General features: G+C 42.2%; 1 protein-coding gene across 1 annotated transcript in view; it reads right to left on the bottom strand.

Moving 5' to 3' along the window:
• Positions 1-22,251, bottom strand: part of LOC125455322 (annexin A10-like) — an 87,597-nt gene that overhangs the window by 6,745 nt on the left and 58,601 nt on the right. Inside the window, exons 7-10 of the mRNA XM_048537102.1 lie at positions 15,903-15,962; positions 15,683-15,776; positions 4,177-4,272; positions 3,865-3,923 (exon numbers count right to left, since the gene is read on the bottom strand). Of these exons, the coding sequence (XP_048393059.1) occupies positions 3,865-3,923; positions 4,177-4,272; positions 15,683-15,776; positions 15,903-15,962 (309 nt within the window). The remainder of the gene's footprint in view (positions 1-3,864; positions 3,924-4,176; positions 4,273-15,682; positions 15,777-15,902; positions 15,963-22,251) is intronic.

Genomic DNA, 22,251 nt, shown 5'->3' with positions numbered 1-22,251 from the left:
CGTAGTAGTTCTAAGGTTTAGGAGGATTATATAATGCAGCAAAAGAGGACTAAAAAACTGATATGAAATCTATGAATAAAATTTGAATGCAATCTAACAAAAAAACATAGAACAGACTTTTATGTTGGGAATTCTTGGCATCTTGTTTCTATCCAGTGGGCGGGAGAATGGGAAGTTGAAGCTTACAACCCAAGAGGTGGAGTATCAAGAAGCCAGGACTTTCCCCTAGGCAATTAAAGATGTGCAATAAGTTCTGGCCTCACCAGCAAAACCATGTCCCACAAACAAATCAGAAAAATTATTTCTTTAAATGTAAAAGCATGCCAACAATTCATAATCGTAATGGGTGCCTTTTCTTTCCCACAGGGTTTTCATGAACACCCAAGGGTAGGTATTTCTTCCAGACGTGATCCAGAACCAGATCCAAAGGGGTGTCCCAGCTCTCCAGAGAGGTACAGTGGATAACTAAAAGAACTGCACTGAGAACAAAGTGTGGAGCTGGATGAACACAGCAGGCCAAGCAGCATTCTAGGAGCACAAAAGCTTTTGTACTCCTAAGACGCTGCTTGGCCTGCTGTGTTCATCCAGCTCCACACTTTGTTATCTTGGATTCTCCAGCATCTGCAGTTCCCATTATTTCTGCACCGGGAACAGACCTGCTTTTACCTGGTCTAATTTCCATACTCCAGGTTGTACTCGCCGTGGACTCCAAAATCAAGATGAAGCAGCTCCTTGTTTAAAGGGCCAACTGCCCCCAGAATCCGTGCTTATACTAACTTCAGACTGCCCCTAATCTCAGCACCACTGAAATTAGAGATGGTGAGTTTGAGGCAGACTTAGGATTCCTGACCTTTTCCAGCATTTTCATCATGGTGAAAATTTGGATCCCATGTTTATTGCAATGTATTATAACACACCTTGCAGAGGAACTTGGTAAATTTGGAAAGCAGCTTTAGAATTTTCACTTATATTTGTGTACTTGCTTATTCCCAAATTGTTGTCTAATTTACTCCATCGTAATAGTAATTATTGTCCGTGCAAAATCCAGACTTGGTAGTCTTGCCTTCACCAAGGTCTTCAAACAATCCACAGATCTCATTCCAGGTATTTGAAAACCTGTCTTTATGTTTGACACGCTTTGCCATCAGTATCTACAATAGAAGCATCAAATGATACAGCTGAAATTGTGACCTTTCGGGCCGTCAAATTTGGACGAGGTCATTCAAATAATATTCCAGTTGGTCTGACTTGCCAGTTCTTTCCTCGTGTCCCTGCAATAATTTCTCTTTCAAATCTTTATTGAATCCCGTTTTGAAGTCTATTATTGATTCTGTATGCACCGACATAGTGGATGCTGCATTTCTAATGCTAAATGCTCATTGCACAAAGAAAGTTTCTTCATGACTCCTCTAATTCTTTAGTGATTTACTGTAAGCTAGTGCCATCTGGCTACTAATCTTCAGTAGAAACATTTTAAAATCTTTCATATTATCTAAATATTTATGATTTTAAAATATCCATTTATCAAATCTCCTCTCAGCTTTCTGTGCTGAAAGGACTCCAACTTCAGCCTATCCACATAACTGTAATCACAATCCAAAACGTATTTTAGTAAATATCTTCTGCGCACTCTCTAAAGCTTTCACATCTTTCCTAACAGTATTGGACAGAATACACCAGCTGGGCGGAATTAATGTTTTATGTAGGGTTAGCAAAAGGTCTTGGCTTTTGTATTCGATAGAACATAGAACATTACAGCACAGTACAAGCCCTTCGGCCCTCGATGTTGTGCCGACCTGTCATACCGATCTCAAGCCCATCTAACCTACACTATTCCATGTACTTCCATATGCTTATCCAATGACGACTTAAATGTACCTAAAGTTGGCGGATCTATTACCGTTGCAGGCAAAGTGTTCCATTCCCTTACCCCTACACTCTGAGTAAAGAAACTACCTCTGACATCTGTCCTATATCTTTCACCCTTCAATTTAAAGCTATGCCCCCTCATGCTCGCTGTCACCATCTTAGGAAAAAGGCTCTCCCTATCCACCCTATCTAACCCTCTGATTATTTTATATGTTTCAATTAAGTCACCTCTCAACCTTCTCTCTAATGAAAACAGCCTCAAGTCCCTCAGCCTTTCCTCGTAAGACCTTCCCTCCATACCAGGCAACATCCTAGTAAATCTCCTCTGCACCCTTTCCAAAGCTTCCACATCCTTCTTATAATGCAGTGACCAGAACTGTGCACAATACTCCAAGTGCGAAATACTTCTGTGGGTAGAATCTTGGGTCCTACCCTGAACAGGGGTGATATGAGACTAGATCTCTGTCACTTTCCAAGAAACAGGCCTGCGTTTCTAATTATCAAGTCCAGGATCCCATATACTTTGTTAACTGGTTTGTTACCATTTCCTGCCAACTTCATAGACTTTATAAATGACTTGGATGAGGAAGTGGAAGGGTGAGTTAGTAAGTTTGCCGATGACGCAAAGGTTGGTGGAGTTGAGGATAGTGTCGAGGGCTGTTGTAGGTTTCAACGGAACATTGATAGGATGCAGAGCTGGGCAAAGAAGTGGCAGATAGAATTCAACATGGGAAAGTATGAAGTGAATCATTTTGGAAGGTTGAATTTGAATGCAGAATACTGGGTTAATGGCAGGATTCTCAGCAGTGTGGAGGAACAAAGGGATCTTAGGGCCCAATTTCATAGATCCCTCAAAGTTGCTACCCAAGTTGATTGGATTGTTAAGAAGGCGTATGGCGTATTGGAAGGGGGAAATCAGTAAAAGAGCCACAAGTTTATGCAGCAGCTCTATAAAACCCTGGTTAGACTACATTGGGACATTGTGTTCAGTTCTGGTCACCTCATTACAGGAAGGATGAGGAAGCTTTTAGAGAGGGTGCAGAGGAGATTTACCAGGATGCTGCCTGGACTGAAGGTCTTATCAGGAAAAGTTGAGGTAGCTAGGGCTTTTTTCATTGGAGCGAAGAAGGATGAGAGGTCACGATAGGGGTGTACAAGATAATGAGAAGCATAGATAGAGTGGATAGTAAGAGACTTTTTCCCAGGGTGGAAATGACTGTTACGAGGGGACATAATTTTAAGGTGATTTGAGGAAAGTATAGGGGAGATGACAGAGGGAGGTTCTTCACACAGAGAATGGTGGGCATGTGGAATGTGCTGCTAGTGGTGGTAGTGGAGCCAGATACTTTAGAGACTTTTAAGCGACTCTTGGATAGGCACATGGAGGATAGCAAAATGTAGGATATGCAGGGTAGATTGATCTTAGTAGAATAATAGGTCGACGCAACATTGTGGGCCGAAGGGCCTGTACTGTGCTCTACTGTTCTATGTTCTATGTTCATGGTATCTCTCTGTTCTTGCACTTCCTTGGAATCTGTACCTTTCAACTTGCATTATCTCTCCTCATTCACCTTGCCAGAGTGTGTCACCTTACACTTTTCAGCACTGAATTTCATAAAATATGTTCTGATTTGATATCAGTAGAGGTCACTAGTGTCTGCAGAATGTCTGCATTCAGTTTTACTGTAAGGTACAGGCAGGAAAAAAAGCAGAAAATTCCTTCTGTTCTAAAAAGGTAATCAGTCTGCTTTTAAAATGGTTAATTTTACGTGAAGTTATTTACAGGAAAATAATAATTCATCATTGAATTCTTATAGTGATATCTACTTCAAGTTAGATTTTATATATGTGGAAAATGGTGGTGTTACTGGAAATACTTTGACATTTCAGATAGAAGTCACTGCTGAATTGCAGCCAAATCAACCAAATCAATTCTATGTTTAAAATATCTGTAATATCACAAAAATGCAGTTTAGATAGATGTAAAATACTTACATATATTGCTCTGTTGAGCTTGTATGCGAAATAGGAAGCTTTGTCTCTGACACACAGAACTTTGAGAAATCAAACACAAGGTTACAGATTAATGCTGGTGACAACAAAAAAAACCATAAAACTTTTCTATTTGACTATTGTTGAGAAGAGCTTTGTTGCTGAATCTTTTTTTTGTCTTCAAAGAATAGCAATTTTTAAAAATCACCACAAGTTACGCGACTGGGTTGCTTTAAATTTGAGTTTAACACATTTGCAAGTAAAATTTAGAAATGCAACCTTAATTTAGTAAATTAATAAATATAATTCACTCACTAATTGCAATGAGTAATTGCTGGAAGTGCCCATCATAGCAGTCTGTAATTACATCCACAATATCTTGGCCAGACGCAAGTTGGAATTGTTGAAAAGCTACAAGAAAGATTATGGAACATAGCTGAAAAGCTTCTCAATGTTCTAATCATCTACCTGCACTGTTTCATAATGTCAAAGTGCCAGAACTTATGTGCAAACTACAATATGGAATGCAGTGACAAATAATTGAGTACAACCTCAGTGCCTAATAACTAATAAGATAAAACCATTAAGGATGAGGTCAACGTTACCATTAACTGAAATAATTGAAGTGGAAATATAGCCCTCATTTAATAAAATATCTGATTTTACAGAATGTATTTTGATGTCAGATTCTTATGTATATCTTTCCTAGACAATATCTGCCTATCTTTGAAATCGATAATCTTCTGAGTGTGCTCATTTTTCTCAAGCCCAAATTACACGGTGTTATCGAAAAATAAACCAGAGGCTTTGCGTTTATTTAAGATCTTACTGAATACAATCACACATTATGATAGGATAAAACCACAGTAGGAACATTTGATACCAGCCATTAGACTCCACCTATATTTTACTCTGGGTAGAGAGTAGTATTCATGATATTTATTTACTGTCATCTTCATTAAATGTGCCTAAACTAAACTAGATTTTGCCAGTCTCTCAGTGTATTTAACAGTGTTTCTGTACATTTAATTATACATTGGAGTTATTTTACAGTATTTATTATAAAGTAAATCTTATTGATAATTTTTCAGAAATTGCAGTCTGTTGCTGAGGTATTCAAATAGGATTTCACTCCACCTATTTGTTCTGTGCATCACCTGACCCCAAACATCAAGAAAGAAGCAACTTAAATAAAATCACTTGTGCTACTGGAATGAGTTGGATTTCAGGACAATGCTTACAGATGGTGGTCCTACGAGCATTCTAACTTGTAAGGAGTGATTTCCACTTGCAAAGGAGTGATTTCCACTTACTGTGGAGCATCTCTTTGTCCTCCTGAAAACTGCTGACCTGTTTAACCCTGCAGGAAGGCACCTTCCTTGTTCAAGCCTGAGCATTGCAAACATATTCCATTAATTTTATGAAATTGATACCTATTCCAAACCACATTTATTAAATTGCAGTGAGTACTTAAAATGGAGGCTGGCAAGAGTGGATCAAGAAGTCTCAATGTTCTACATTTACGTATACACCTGATAATTAAATCAGTTCGGCTTTGACTGGCAATTGAACAACAGTGAAGATGGTCCTCAGGGCCATTTAGCAACTGCAGAACTACAATCATAAGTGTCCTTCTGATGCAACATTCTCATCTTTCTGTGTGCTATCCATGATTGTTTTGTTCAGAGAATTAGTTGTGTTTAAAAATAAAGCTAGTTTAATTTGATAAATATGCAAATTGTCTTCAATGTTGTGTGTAGAATCTTCATCATCGTATTAGCCATACTGGGATCTTCAAGGATCCACTGGAGCTGCTTTGCTAGGTGAGAACCAGAAGAAGCTGAATCTCTGAGACTTCCACATTTTTCATTAGAACCTTGGTTTCATGGCACAATGGATACAACTTGCAGACAAGACTCTTGGCTCCATTACAGATTCCTAAACCATAGCAAGATGGTGAAACAATTCTCTGTATCTTTCTAACTGCTCTGTGATTTCCAGAATTTCAAGGACAAAGTCATGTTCCAGATACCTTGTGTGATGATATTAAACCTTCTCATCTGGCAGAAACAAGAACAAATGGGCAATAAAACCACTCATGTCTGTTTGAAACTGTTCTGAGCAGCAGGAAGACTGCCCAACGTTAAGGCAGCATGGTCATTCATTAAACCTGCAGATTAGACTCTGATAATGTAATTAGGCACAACTGCTTTAAACAATGGCCATGATAAAGGAATTGGTTGTGGCTTCCCCACCAAGTCAACCCAACAGAAGGGGTGTGTAGGAGTTAGAAGGGGGAAAAAGAGGCAGTTTATTTTATTTTCCCTATAGATCCTCCTGAAATCCTCTCCTGATTTACTAGACTGGTGGGTGACCCTGGCACTTGTCTCCTGCTGTTAGCCAGCTGCTGTTTCCTGGTAGGGTTGGATGGGAAATGCATTGGGAATGTACAAAGGCCTGGGAGTTAAAATTGTCCAGACCTCACATAGCTGAGGTCAGGAAGGTTATTGACCCATCCAACCTTTCCCAACCCCCACCTTGATCGTTGCTTTGCTGGATTGCCATGCTAGGTTAATGTTGGTCTTTTGAGAATAAGCTGGCAAGGACACTATCTTGTCTTTTAACGCTGTAATCCCAACAACCTTGGTAGATACAACGGACATGAGTAAAATTTGACCGAGATAAGAACAACAATTCATCAGATAATTAAAGTGGAGATACAGATTTGCAGACTCCTATGAGGCTAAGGCTGTGTAGGCTAAAAATATTATGACACCTAATTAAGTTATTGACCTCAGTTAAACTATGGAAGTGCGACTTTACTTTTGCAACTCAAGAGATCATTTTAAAGTGAAAGTGGTGCATTTAATCATGTAATAACAACATTTAATTCATAAAGCATTCTCAGTTTTTCCAGAAGGAAAAAGAATAAGCTGTGTTGATTGTGGTGAGTTTCAAGGAGTGTTTCTCACTTCGATTCCTAGCAATTTTCCTGAACTATTCTCCCCAGCTCACCCCAATAGCTGTGCTGTATGCCTAAATGGTGTCCTGCTCATTCTATCTTCCAGTCATCAATATTGAAATCAGTCTGCATTGCCAGAACCCCATTCTTAAGGCTCAGCTGTACATCTGGTCCAGCACTGCCAGCCAGCAGTTGCCCTTCACGGTGCATGCAATGAGAGGGGTTTATAGGTGGCATGGCTGCCATTTCATTCCAAACACAAGTCCCCATCTGTAAGTGTATTGGTATTTAAAAACTAACCTATACTGGTTACCGATCCTTAACATCATATCATCTTAGATTGGTAGGGATGTGCTATTCTTTCCCTGTTGTCCAACATCTTTTCAGTGTTCAGTATCGGTTTAAAATGATAAGTTTTGTTTAGCAACAGTAAAGGTGACAGTAAACAAAGAAATGCTGCATTTGCTACTGGGAATAAACAGGATCACTTGCCTTATGACAGTAAACAGTCCACAGTCAATGATTGATCACTGCCCCCAGCTCATAGCTACTGGAACCAGGTAATAATCGAGTCCTGCCTGACTTGTGGCATTTCCTCCTCCTCAATGTCCTTATCTTCCTTAATGGAAGACTGCTCTTGTTCTCCTAGCTTTTCAGCATCTGTCACATTCTGCTTTGCTTGCTTATCACATGCTAGGATTACATAGCAAACACTTGTTGGTCAAGAGTTGTGAGATCCCAAATAGGTCTCCATATCAATTCTTGGAAGCTACCAGTTGCCAAAAGGTTTAGTGCAGCCGTTACCTTGACGGCCACTGAACCCTTCAGGCCATGGATCCCGATCCAACAACTGATATAGTTCAGTGACAGTGGTGATTGGTGAGACACCTATTTACATCCATTTGCACATCATTATGTCCCAGTACCATCTCAGTGAAATGTGTTTTTCTGCTCTCTTCCATGCCCGATAGAAAAAGGGTCAGTGACAGTTACCAAAATCAAAGTCAGAAGGGGTACTTGAAGATTGCAGCTCACAAATTGCTTCTCTGGGCCCCTATCTTGGACAGTAGTCCCCAATAAATCAGGGATGCACCGTCCCACCATACACAGAGGTTGGCATCAGACACATACCAGCTGCACCATATCATCATGGCACATCTCTGACCCATTCACAATACAGTTTTCCATTACAATGCTATACTTTGGAGTGCACCAATATCTAACATTGCAATAGTGCTGCTATGACACTTTGCATGTAGGGACAGCACCTACCTCATGAATTCAACCACATAGCATCTCAATGTTCCTTGCTTGCTTTCCCAGTGCTCACTTCCTTTGTATCAGAGGTAATGGGAACTGCAGATGCTGGAGAATTCCAAGATAATAAAATGTGAGGCTGGATGAACACAGCAGGCCAAGCAGCATCTCAGGAGCACAAAAGCTGACGTTTCGGGCCTAGACCCTTCATCAGAGAGGGGGATGGGGAGAGGGAACTGGAATAAATAGGGAGAGAGGGGGAGGCGGACCGAAGATGGAGAGTAAAGAAGATAGGTGGAGAGAGTATAGGTGGGGAGGTAGGGAGGGGATAGGTCAGTCCAGGGAAGACGGACAGGTCAAGGAGGTGGGATGAGGTTAGTAGGTAGATGGGGGTGCGGGCTTGGGGTGGGAGGAAGGGATGGGTGAGAGGAAGAACCGGTTAGGGAGGCAGAGACAGGTTGGACTGGTTTTGGGATGCAGTGGGTGGGGGGGAAGAGCTGGGCTGGTTTCTTTGTGCCTACTTGAGTGCTCACAGCATCTCTGCCTTTCTTTGCCTTGACTTTGTGTGTTTTATCCCCTCATTTGGAACTTACCAGCCTCATAGTCCTTCTGGCTTTCCTTGTCTTTTAGTGTAGACGGAAAGCCAGGCAGCTTGCCATGTTTGCAAGTAATAATCAGTGAATAGAGTGGACATAAGAAATTGCTGCTGAAACTCAGCAGGTCACTAATGAGAGGTAGTCTGAGTAGCTTGATTTTTGTAGCTGCGAGTTACAATGACAATTGATCAAATTGAAGATGATGTAAAACAGCAATAGTTTATGGAGAGATAGTAGAAACTGCAGATGCTGGAGAATCTGAGATAACAAGGTGCAGAGTTGGATGAACACAGCAGGCCAAGTAGCATCAAAGGAGCAGGAAAGCTGCCATTTTGGGCCTAGACCCTTCTTCAGACGCTTTTTCTGAAGAAGGGTCGGCCTGAAATGTCAGCTTTCCTGCTCCTTTGATGCTGCTTGGCCTCCTGTGTTCATCCAGCTCTGCACCTTGTTATCTCTAATAGTTTATGGATGCAAGATTCTATTTCCAATGAAATGTTAACGATGCCACCTATATGCATTCAGAAGCTTTTCTTTTCTGTTTCCCTCCCACTGATTTCACTGTGAGGGGCTATTTGTGGCCTGATTGTGCTGATACTCAGCTGGGCTTCAAATACATTAGTATATCTACTATTAGTGAGCACAAGATACAGTACCATGGAGGCATGGTGCATACCTAATAAGGAGCGCCATGGCAAATTGAATGCTGTAACTCACTGGAGCTCAGAGAGGGAACCTCTTGATGAAACTCCCTGAATTCAACACTGCTTTTTTTCGTTAAAATCCAGGCCAAAATCTTTTTTTAGCTGAAAGGCTTCTTACAGAACCTTCTCAAATTATCGCTCTGATGGTTTCAGTTTTTGAGGCAATTAAATTGAATGGTCTTGTTTCCAGCAGACATGAAAATAGAAGCTGCAGAAAAAGATCAGCAGGTCTTTGAAGAAAAGTCAGAGTTAATGTTTTGGGTCTGGTGACCCTTCTTCAGAACTGATGAATGTCGGTTTACATGCAGAAGACAGGATGGAGGGAGGAGGTAGGAGTAAATGATAGATGAATATTGAGCTTAAAAAGGGAAAAGAACAGTTGGACAGACAAAGGAGCTGATAAAATATTTGATTAGAAGCGTGAATAGCTATTAATGGAGACGGTTAGTGGCTAACAATAGATAGTGTGCAATGGCAGACTATGTGATAACAAGGCCTTGTGTGTGGGGTAGGGGGAGAGTTTAGGCACTAAAGTTATTGAACTCGGTTTTGAGTCTGGAGGATGCAGGGTCCCCAAGAGGAAAATGAGGTGCTGTTTTCTGAGCTTGCGCTAAGCTTTGCTGAAACACTGCAGCAAGCCTGAGACAGAGATGTTGGCCAGGGAACAGGTGGTCTATTAAAGTGGCAAGCAACTGGAAGCTCAGGGTCATTTTTACAGGCAAAATGTTGATGTTCTGTGAAGCGGTCACCCAGTCTTCGCTTCGCTTCCCCAATCTAGAGGAAACCACATTGTGAGCAGCAAATACAGTAGACTAGATTGTGGGAAGTGCAGTTAAAGAGCTGCTTCATCTGGAAGGTATGTTTGGGCCGTTGGATACTGAAGAGGGAAGAGATAAATGGGCAGGTGTTACAACTTCAGCGGTTACAGAGGAAGGTACTGTGGGACTGTAGAGGTGTGACGTGAGTGAAGGAAGAGTGGACCAGGGTGTCTCGGAAGGAAGGTGGACAAGGAAGGGGAGGGGAATATGTGTCTGCTGGTGACATCTCACTGGAGGTGGTGGAAATGGCTGATGATCTTCTGGAAGTGGATTCTGGTGGGATGGTAGGTAAGGACAAGAGGAATCCTATGGTTGAGTGCCCCGTTGACAACAGTGCTGGGGAATCCTCGGTTGAGGACATTTTGGAGGCTTCCATGTTGAAATTGGCCTCATCAGAACATGCGTAAAGGAGACGGAGGAATTGAAAGAATGAAACGGAATCTTTACAGGAAGTAGGGTGTGAGGATGTATAGTCCAGGTAGCTGTGGGAGTCGCTGGATTTGTAGCAGACATTAGTGGCCAATCTATCCCCAGAAATGGAAACCGCGATCTCAAGGAAGCGAAGGGAGGAGTCAGAGATAGACCAGGTGAAAGTGAGGACAGGGTGGAGATTGGAAGTGAAATCAATTAACTTTTCCAATTCCGAATGAGAGAGGGAAGCAACATGGATGATATCATTGATGTATCAGAGAAAGAGTGGTAGGTGGGGGCTGGAATAGAACATAGAACAGTACAGCACAGAACAGGCCTTCAGCCCACAATGTTGTGCCGACCATTGATCCTCATGTATGCACCCTCAAATTTCTGTGACCATATGCATGTCCAGCAGTCTCTTAAATGACCCCAATGACCTTGCTTCCACAACTGCTGCTGGCAACGCATTCCATGCTCTCACAACTCTCTGTGTAAAGAACCCGCCTCTGACATCCCCTCTATACTTTCCTCCAACCAGCTTAAAACTATGACCCCTCGTGCTAGCCATTTCTGCCCTGGGAAATAGTCTCTGGCTATCAACTCTATCTATGCCTCTCGTTATCTTGTATACCTCAATTAGGTCCCCTCTCCTCCTCCTTTTCTCCAATGAAAAGAGACCGAGCTCAGTCAACCTCTCTTCATAAGATAGGCCCTCCAGTCCAGGCAGCATCCTGGCAAACCTCCTCTGAACCCTCTCCAAAGCATCCACATCTTTCCTATAATAGGGCTACCAGAACTGGATGCAGTATTCCAAGTGCGGTCTAACCAAAGTTATGTAGAGCTGCAACAAGATCTCACGACTCTTAAACTCAATCCCCCTGTTAATGAAAGCCAAAACACCATATGCATTCTTAACAACCCTGTCCACTTGGGTGGCCATTTTAAGGGATCTATGTATCTGCACACCAAGATCCCTCTGTTCCTCCACACTGCCAAGAATCCTATCCTTAATCCTGTACTCAGCTTTCAAATTCGACCTTCCAAAATGCATCACCTCGCATTTATCCGGGTTGAACTCCATCTGCCACCTCTCAGCCCATCTCTGCATCCTGTCAATGTCCTGCTGCAGCCTACAACAGCCCTCTATACTGTCAACGACACCTCCGACCTTTGTGTCATCTGCAAACTTGCTGACCCATCCTTCAATCCCGTCATCCAAGTCATTAATAAAAATTACAAACAGTAGAGGCCCAAGGACAGAGAATAGGACTGGAACAAGGAATGTTTTACATACCCCATGAAGAGATAGACATAACTGGTTGGCAGTGGGTACCTGCATATAAACCAACATTTTCCTAGCTACCATCAGTTATGAAGAAGGTCACCAGGCACAAAACGTTAACTCCAACCTTTCTTCACAGTTGCAGCCAGACCTGCTAAGCGTTTCCAGCAACATCTGCTTTTGTTCCTGATTTACAATAGGAACAGTAGATCCTGCTCATCGCTCGTGCTGCATAGCACAGATTCCAACATGACTAGAACACCTAATCGGAAAACAAATACCCCTGAGTCAGGATTGGTAATGGACTTCATTGCTGCTTGACAGTTATTATAAGTTTGGACCTCCTATATATTGTAGATGCCTCCCACTCAGCTCATTGTTCTCTGCACAATGCCACAATGATATCTAATGATATACGTGTTTGAAAAAAATTGTAATTCATACTGTCATTCTGTGGACGTTACACACTTGATGCTTTTGTATTTGTATATTAGTTCTCAACAAATTATAAGCAATAATCTTAAATATAACGACATTGAAAAGAAAGTGCTGAACAAGTGATAAAATGATGATCTGTTCTGTCTTCTTTACTCAGCATTTAATTGTGCAGTCCCCTGGCTTGAAGTGATTTTTCTGGTCATTGCTTGGAGCCACATTGTTAAATTATTCAGAGTTCTACCCTAGTCTCATTTTCACTTTGATCATTCTCTTTTAGTTGTGCAACATGCGGTTCCTCCTGCATCTTTAATATTTGCATATGTCAATGAAAATGTAAGTTTTTCTTCACTGTTGGGCCAGTGCCGTTTTTACATTGCTTGTTTCCAATGTTGTTGTAGGTTGCTGTTTTTCTTAACACTCTTGAAGATAGTATTTATCTTCGCAGTCATTTTTGATCAATTACTTTTGTTTTTTCTTTGTTTTTCTCCTCTGTCAGAAACCTTACAGCAGTTTCTTAAGCCACAGCAAGTTGTCAGTACAGTGGCTACAGCGTTAATGCAACACCCACAGTATCTTTTCAATTGCTGTAACTTGTCATTGCAGATTCTGAAATATACATAAATTTTTAAATGATATCCTTGGATCATTCTGGCATTTAAAAATTTTCAGTTGATTTACATCAGTTTATTATGAAATTGGTGTTTGTTTTGTTCCAGCCAGTTAAAAAATTGATCCTATACTTTTAGTAATGTTGTAAACTTTAATTTACATCATTAGGTAGCATATGTTTTTGTGATATCATGCAAAAATATGTTTTTTCATAGGATTGAGTGACATGAGTAAGATTGCACTTGTACTTGTCTTGTGTGGGTGATGATGAGAACTCTCGTTAGCAACTCCTTTATCTGTCCAACTGTCTTTCTCTCTCTTTGGGCTCTATCCTATCATTTACTCCCTACCGCACCCAAATCCCTATTTTCTGCATATAAACTGATATTCTCCCAGCCACCATCAGTTCTGAGGAAGGGTCACTGGACCCAAAATGTTAACTCTGTTTTCTCCTCCACAGATGCTGCCAGACCTGCTGAGCTTTTCCAGCAACTTTGTTTTTGTTCCTGATTTACAGCATCCGCAGTTCTTTCGATTTTTATGAAGAGAACCCTGTTTGAACTGCTGCAGTTCTTGTGATGATGTTTCTTTAGCTATAGTATCAGGTAATGAATTTCAGAATATAAACCCTGTGTTTTTGAAGAGGCGGTAATATGAATCCTAGTCAGGAATGGTGTTAAGAGAAATTCCTATAGTATTCCTGCTTTTGCCTTTCTGGGTGGATGAGGTTTCAAGGGAGGAGGGTATTACAGCTAGCTCAATAAAGTGCTGCATTGCATCTGTAGACAGTAATAATGCAGCCACTGTGTGACAGTGGTGGAGGAAAGAGAGGTTTAATTCAGACACCAATCAAATAAACTGCTCTGTCCTGAATGGTTTCTCATATGCTGTAAAATGTTGCACTCCAGCAAGGCACCATTAGTAAAGTAGTACCATGGTTCATAATTTGCCACTTGTGGATGGAAAATGGTGATACATTTGTCTAACATCAAACTTCAAAATAAATATGTCAAAGACATGAAAGGAAGAAACTAAGGAGGAGGGTCTTGCTTGTAAAGCACAGCTTGAAGAGACTTATGTCAATATCCTGTGACAAGTAGGGCCATGGTCTTTGAAGAGCCCCATGCAGACCCCTTGAGCAGATCTTGCCTGTATTGAATTAATTCCTTGGATGATTTTGAAAAGAAAATATAGTGATAAAGTGCATTCAATCACTTTGTCTCCTTAGAGTTTGAATTACAGTGTCTTTGTAACTTTTAAAAATAAAACATGATACAAGGCCAATTTCTTCTGTACTCACTTGTAGTTCAGTTAACTCCATGTAAACAGCATTAGCAGTGCTTTGGTGCCTGTGTGGTAATCACTCCGAAAAAGGACTACAGCTGCTTTTGACAAGTTGCTGCATGTCAGTGTTTTAATATAGAGATTCTGATTGTGCTGAATGTTTAATATAAACATGGGTGATCAGGAAATGTTCCTATTCTCACCACTTGCCATAGGCATAATGGATAGATTTACAATTTGGTTTGGCTGCATCATGACACAGCTTCCATGGCTGTCATTATGGAGGTGGGACTGGAACCTGGGGTTTTTGGCCCAGAGGTAATGAAGCTAACCCTGTACTACAAGACCTCCTAGTGCTGTTGCTTGTAATGATCTGAAATTGTGTTTCCAAACATCACAGTGAGCAGTCATGCTCAAAGCAGCATATTGCAGGGAATCATTGTGCAAGGCATATTGTCTTCCATCCATTAGAATTGATTGTTTGGAAAATGACAAATCTATTCTCCCAATTTCCTGGCAGATGCTCCTATGGAAACAGATCATGAGGAATGTGGAATGATAGAATTGCATCTAAAATGCAAGTTTAATGTTAAATGAAAGTTCTTTGATCATAGTTCATTAGCAAATCTTGGTGCCAGTATTACATTCTGCCAGCAGTCTAGGCAGTGTAGGATGTTCAATCACATCCACGCTGAAACATGAATATAAATTTGTTGACGATAGCTGTTCAGCTGCGGTGTCCCCTTTTCACTTCAAATAGTTAATAATGCTCTCATCTTGTGAATGAATAAGAAAAACACACTAAAATAAAGTTTCACAGGTTTTAACAACCCTCTGAAATTTCGCTCAAGTGAGCACATATTAACCTAAATAGTTAATATGTGCTCACTTGAGCGAAATTTCAGAGGGTTGTTAAAACCTGTGAAACTTGATTTTAGTGTGTTTTTCTTATTCATTCACAGGATGAGAGCATTGCTGGCTCCGCTGGGATTTATTGCCCATCCCTAATGGTCAGAAGTCAACCATGATGCTCTGGGTCTGGAATCACGTCGGCCAGGCCAAGTAAAGACAGCAGTTTCCCTCCCTAATGGCCATTATTGAACCAGCCTTCATCTACAGGAGAGGACAGAGAATAGAGTGGAAGGCTGGAATTCTTGTTTAGTATAAGATGGGCTATGTTAAAAGCAACAAAATTCACATGAGCTTCAAGATATTTCTGTTAAAGTAATACTGATTCTAATAAAAGCACATGCAACTTCTTTATATAGCTTATCACTGGTATAATGTTTGATTTTCTTCAGCAAAAATAATTTACCTCCTGTGAAAACTTAACAAGCTCTTTTAAAATTAGTTTGATCCTTGCTTTTGTGACACAAATTGTATACATACTCTTATGACTTCATGGTTTTTGTGTACTAATAAAATCATAGAGGAAGTCCAACAGTAGAATCTTTAATTACCCATCCACAATTGCTGATAGCTCTTTCTACACAGGATATCTTGCAGCATCGTTTTATGCTCCCCCGATTTGCCTTGGCATGCATCCCAAAGGATCTAGTATGTCAAAAATTAAAAGAGCGAATTTTCATTATCATGCTATCTATTAGCTCATCAAATATCCATTGTTCAATAAGTAACCATGGATAGCATTTGACAATATGTAAAAGATTTTCCTATTACCGTAGCATCCTCTGCAGCCATGGCTTGATCCTCATATTCATATCCCTCTTCTCTCGCTCCCTGTGAATTATACTCATCATTAATTATGGTAACATTACTAATTAGCCCAGGATGAATTTACAATAATTGCCCTCTATCAGGCAAAGTTTTCACACAGGCCTGTATTGTTTGCATTCCTTGCCTCTCAGAGGGCTTTCCTCTAACCATGCGCTGTGTGTAAACAATGTTGTGACTCTGCCTGCCCTGGCAGTTAGTCTGCTATGGGTCTGCAAGCTGCACAAACCGAAATCAGTTGGTTGCCTTAATGTCTACTTTATATCTGTTTGCAGGTTTCATGTCTCCTCTCTCATCCAGCAGTGCAGGTTGCCTCAGACCTTCACTCACAAAGTGTATTGATGCAATCTAGCATACAAGAAATGCCTTGAAGAGTTTCACTCCTTGACGGGTGCCATCTAACTATGCGCTTGTGTTACTTAAATGTAACATAAATGAAGTATGTTGATTCCTTTTGCTTGAGGATTTCTGCTGGGCCAATTTGCAGCCAATCTAAAAAATACAACAACATAATCTCCAGACACAACCTGGCAACTCAAATGTAACAGAGCTGAGAGCCTGCGCTCATGTGACAACGTCTGGATACTTGGCTCATTTGTAAGTTGGCTTCTAAATATGGGCATCATTCAAATGTAATAACACAGTAGCTCTCACAGAAGCATAGTCAATGTAAACAGTACCATCTGCTCAGAATGACCACAACTGAGCTCACAGGCATGGTTTCTGAAGATGTGATTCAGGTGCCTGGATCAGTCGGGTGGTGTCAGCTTCATTCTCAGAAAAATACCTCTTCAGAGAGGTTTTGGTCATCGATTACATTGTGAAGTTGGAAGGCACTAACTCTGGTGAAGAAGCAGGAGCAGGATGTGAAGGAGGAAGAAAGGAGACGGAGCCAGACGATGTTGAACAGGAATGTGCACCAACTGCATGACTATGTACCTTCCTCCTGTCTCCCTGCAGGACAAGGACCTTCCTCTTCTCTCTTTCTCATGACCTCCAGTATTGGATCTGGGTTGGCATTGATGAATTGAGACTCCACCCTGCTCCCGGGACAAGGTTTCCAGTTCTCCTAGGACATCACACTCGCCCGTGATAGAGTGGATGGCTTTGGCATGAATTGCAGAGTTGTTGTCAGAACAACCAGCAACCTCAGTAAAAGTTGCTGAGGATACCTCTAAATGAGTCCTTCAGTTGATCTTATCACTCCATTTCCACTCCTTACTGACTCTGGGCAGAAAACCATGTTTAGAAGCACTCACCACTGTGGAGATCTGAACTTTTAATAGTTTTCCATTGGATATAGTTTCGTACCCCACGAACAACCCTGTGGTGAAATACCTGTATTAGATTACCCTCGGCCTTCTCTTTTCAAAAGAAAAAACACCGAGTCTGTTCATTGGCTCGCAGATTTTGTATCATCCTTGTGCAACAAAAATGTTCAATCTCCCAATTTGTCTGGATCCATTGCACAATGTAACAATGTCTTTTGTTTTTATTTATACTTTTGGTCATTTCAGTTTTCCTTTCATTTCTGCTCTCATGAAAAGTGGAAACCAGACATGCAGCTTTGGTAACAAGGTGTAGAGCTGGATGAACCCAGCCGGCCAAGCAGCATCTTAGGAGCAGCTTTGCTGATGTTGTTGCCTCTGGTAATGGCTCTTAACTGCCTTTGAAATAAATATATGTGGCCACAGGAATCCTCTCTTTGCTTGCTGTTACCTCATGTTAAAATCCTATTTTAAAGTCTCTCCTTCACACCAATAGGTGGCAGTGTGACCTTGGGCATTGTATTGTTCTGAATCGCTTTCATTTCTGAAGGTAATTGCTAGTAAATGATTGTGATCATTTCCTTTGTGAACAATGTTTTAAATGAGTTTAAAAATGGATTACTGTAATACTGAGAATCATCCCACTTACAAATAAGCAACATTAAAAAAATGATTATGGCTGAAGATGGGGAGGCCCTCAAAGTCTTCCTGTAGTTTTTTTTATGCCATTAGCATCTGTGTACCTTCACTCACTTCTTAATATTATCCGGCAGAAGAGCTGCAGAAATCCTACAGAATAGTATAAATGCACTTCACATAATTATTGTGAAGGGTGCATTAGTTTCTGTTGCAGTTATGATGAGCAAGTAGGAGAACCCAGATACAAATTCACATTTCTACAATTCTTATTTGATATTTTAATGTATAAGACTTCAGCTACTGTTGTATTATTTGCCTGTTTTGGAAGCTAATACATAAATCATCCGACGAGAGATGGTTTTGCTCAGTGTGTGAATGAAACCATGTTGACATTAACTGAAATTTCCTTGTTCCACTAGCAGCAAACTCGCTTTGAAGGAACTGTTCCCCCAGTATTTTTCTTTCCTTCAAGCTTAGCCTGTTAGATCTATCTTACAGAAGATAGGACACAAGTCTCACTTTAGAACAGACACATGTTATCACCAACAAACCAAACTGGTTACAGCTTACCAGTTTGGAGTTTTCAATTTGATTGAACTCTGATCCACAGCACACATTTACAAGCCATAATAATGTGAGCCAGTGGTTCCTGATGTTCTGGCATATTACTTGCCTTACCTGAGATGATCTAGTATTGCTATATGCACACGAACAGCAGCCAACACCCTGAGCTGCAGCCAAAAATATGTGATGTGAATGCTATAACAACTAAATTCCCTGAGTCTGAGAAACATGTATATTTAAAAATGATTACTTTGCTGATATCTGCAAGGACATTGGAAAGCAAAGGAGAATATGACAATCTCCATCTGGTGACCACTATTGAGCCCACTCTAGGATAAGCAAGGGTGGCGCAGTGGTAGTATGGCGCACTGACCTCTACATCGCCAAGGCCAAACGCCAACTCTCCAACACCTCCTCCTATCGCCCCCTTGATCATGACTGCACCCCTGAGCACCAAACCATCATCTTCAACACCATTCATGACCTCATCACCTCACGGGACCTCCCACCCACAGCCTCCAAATTCATTGTTCCCCAACCCCGCACTGCCCATTTCTATCTCCTTCCCAAAATCCACAAACCTACCTGCCCTGGTCGACTCATTGTCTCAGCCTGTTCCTGCCCCACCGAACTCATCTCCACCTATCTGGACTCCATTTTCTCCCCTTTGGTCCAGGAACTCCCAACCTACGTCCGTGACACCACCCACGCCCTCCACCTCCTCCAGAACTTCCAATTCCCTGGCCCCTAACACCTCATTTTCACCATGGACGTCCAGTCCCTATACACGTGTATTCCGCATGCAGATGGCCTCAAGGCCCTCCGCTTCTTCCTGTCCCGCAGGCCCGACCAGTCCCCCTCCACCGATACCCTCATCCGCCTAGCCGAACTTGTCCTCACCCTCAACAACTTCTCTTTGATTCCTCCCACTTCCTACAGACAAAGGGGGTGGCCATGGGCACCCGCATGGGCGCCAGCTATGCCTGCCTCTTTGTAGGTTACATGGAACAGTCCCTCTTCCGCACCTACACAGGCCCCAAACCCCCCTTTTCCTCCGTTACATTGATGACTGTATCAGAGCCGCCTCTTGCTCCCTAGAGGAGCTTGAACAGTTCATCCACTTCACCAACACCTTCCACCCCAACCTTCAGTTCACCTGGGCCATCTCCAGCACATCCCTCACCTTCCTGGACCTCTCAGTCTACATCTTAGGCAACCAGCTTGTAATTGATGTCCATTTCAAGCCCACCGACTCCCACAGCTACCTAGAATACACCTCCTCCCACCCACCATCCTGCAAAAATTCCATCCCCTATTCCCAATTCCTCCGCCTCCGCCGCATCTGCTCCCACGATGAGGCATCCCACTCCCGCACATCCCAGATGTCCTCGTTCTTCAAGGACTGCGACTTTCCCACCGCAGTGGTTGAGAACGCCCTTGACCGTGTCTCCTGCATTTCCCGCAACACATCCCTCATACCCCGCCCCCGCCAAAACCGCCCAAAGAGGATCCCCCTCGTTCTCACACACCACCCCACCAACCTCCGGATACAAGGCATCATCCTCCGACACTTCCGCCATCTACAATCGGACCCTACCACCCAAGACAGTTTTCCATCACCACCCTTGTCTGCTTTCCGGAGAGACCACTCTCTCCATGACTCCCCTGTTCGCTCCACACTGCCCTCCAACCCCACCACACCCGGCACATTCCCCTGCAACCGCAGGAAGTGCTACACTTGACCCACACCTCCTCCTCACCCCTATCCCAGGCCCCAAGATGACTTTCCATATTAAGCAGAGTTTCACCTGCACATCTGCCAATGTTGTATACTGTATCCATTGTACCCGGTGTGGCTTCCTCTACATTGGGGAAACCAAGCGGAGGCTTGGGGATCGCTTTGCAGAACACCTCCGCTCGGTTCGCAATAAACAACTGCACCTCCCAGTCGCGAACCATTTCAACTCCCCCTCCCATTCTTTAGATGACATGTCCATCATGGGCCTCCTGCAGTGCCCCAATGATGCCACCTGAAGGTTGCAGGAACAGCAACTCATATTCCGCTTGGGAACCCTGCAGCCCAATGGTATCAATGTGGACTTCACCACATTCAAAATCTCCCCTTCCCCCACCGCATCCCAAAACCAGCCCAGTTCATTCCGTCCCCCTACTGCATCACACAACCAACCCAGCTCTCCCCCTCCCCCCACTGCATCCCAAAACCAGCCCAGCCTGTCTCTGCCTCCCTAACCTGTTCTTCCTCTCACCCATCCCTTCCTCCCACCCCAAGCCGCACCTCCATCTCCTACCTACTAACCTCATCCCACCTCCTTGACCTGCCCGTCTTCCCTGGACTGACCTATCCCCTCCCTACCTCCCCACCTATTCTCTACTCTCCACCTATCTTCTTTTCTCTCCATCTTCGGTCCGCCTCCCCCTCCCTATTTATTCCAGAACCCTCACCCCATCCCCCTCTCTGATGAAGGGTCTAGGCCCGAAACGTCAGCTTTTGTGCTCCTGAGATGCTGCTTGGCCTGCTGTGTTCATCCAGCCTCACATTTTATTATCTTGATGTTCACTTATCATTGGCAGCGAGTGTGCGTCAGCAACCTAACAAAAAAAATCAATAAATCATGTATCCCTTCACCTCTCTTTTTGATAGTTTTTGGTGGAGAACTATGAGCATTATCTTTTTCTAGGTCACACATTTTTACGAATACCTGACCAGAAAACATGTTTGACAGTTCTTTCAGAATAAATAATATTTGAAAAGTGTTTAAATAAAGCATCATTATTTTGAAATATGAATGTTTTTGTTCAAGGTGCTTTTCAAATATGCTTGTGAGCAAACTACAGAAAAGAGGTAACCTTCAGCCCTGGACAATATTATATCACATGGTTGAGCTGAGTCTAGTGCTTCACCAGTCTAGCAGCTTATTTTTTTCACCCATTCTCACTGTTTATCTAACTATGTAGTGAGCAGTTGCTGAGGAAGAGGTGTCTGATTGTATGTTGCTTCTATGCACACACCAGAGAGCCACTGAATGATGTTCAGCCAAGATTTGAATTTAAGACCATCACAAACATGGCTTGTGTGATATTAGCGATGGCTAAATGATCAACAGTTGTCTAATGGGCGCTCGAACCTCTATAACATTCACATTTCCTCTGTTTTGTTTTACTTCTTTGAGGATTTAATGAACTGCACTAGGGAATAATGTTTGTGTTTATTAAGGCCTTTTAATTGAAAACCAATTTTAGGAAGGCCGGACACAGTTATATTGTATTGAAAGATCTTTGAACAATCAACATTAAAATTGCAGCGGGATTTAATCAGTTAAAGCCTGTAAAAATGTCATGACAAATTTAAGTACACCTTGATAATGCAGCAGATTCTTTGTCCTGGAACATGACTACAATGGCAATTGACAGATGAATTTATGAGGGAGAGAAGCATTGGACAAGCCGGGAGAAGAGAAGGCATATATAATGCAGAACTTACATCAGGCACTGAACAGTAAACCTTCAGCTGACAGGATGATGTACTCAAAATTGTGACACCATGGTATACAGGGAATGGCACTGGAAATCCTTAATATTGAATCTGGACTTCATGAAGTCTCAAGGCATTAGAATCAATATGAGCAAGAAAATTTCCTATCTCAGCTGAAGAAACAACACTTTTCCTACATTTGAACACTACTTGGTGAGTAGTAAGGTCACAGCAATATATTCTGGAGATGTGGGGGAATTTCAACGTACATCACCAAGATGAATCATTGCTGACTGACCCGGTGAAGTGCGGAATTGCAAGGCTGGCCTGC

The sequence above is a fragment of the Stegostoma tigrinum genome, chromosome 1 (genome assembly GCF_030684315.1).
Source record: "Stegostoma tigrinum isolate sSteTig4 chromosome 1, sSteTig4.hap1, whole genome shotgun sequence".
NCBI classification, from domain to species: domain Eukaryota; kingdom Metazoa; phylum Chordata; class Chondrichthyes; order Orectolobiformes; family Stegostomatidae; genus Stegostoma; species Stegostoma tigrinum.
This window is presented reverse-complemented; position numbering and strand designations above follow the sequence as displayed.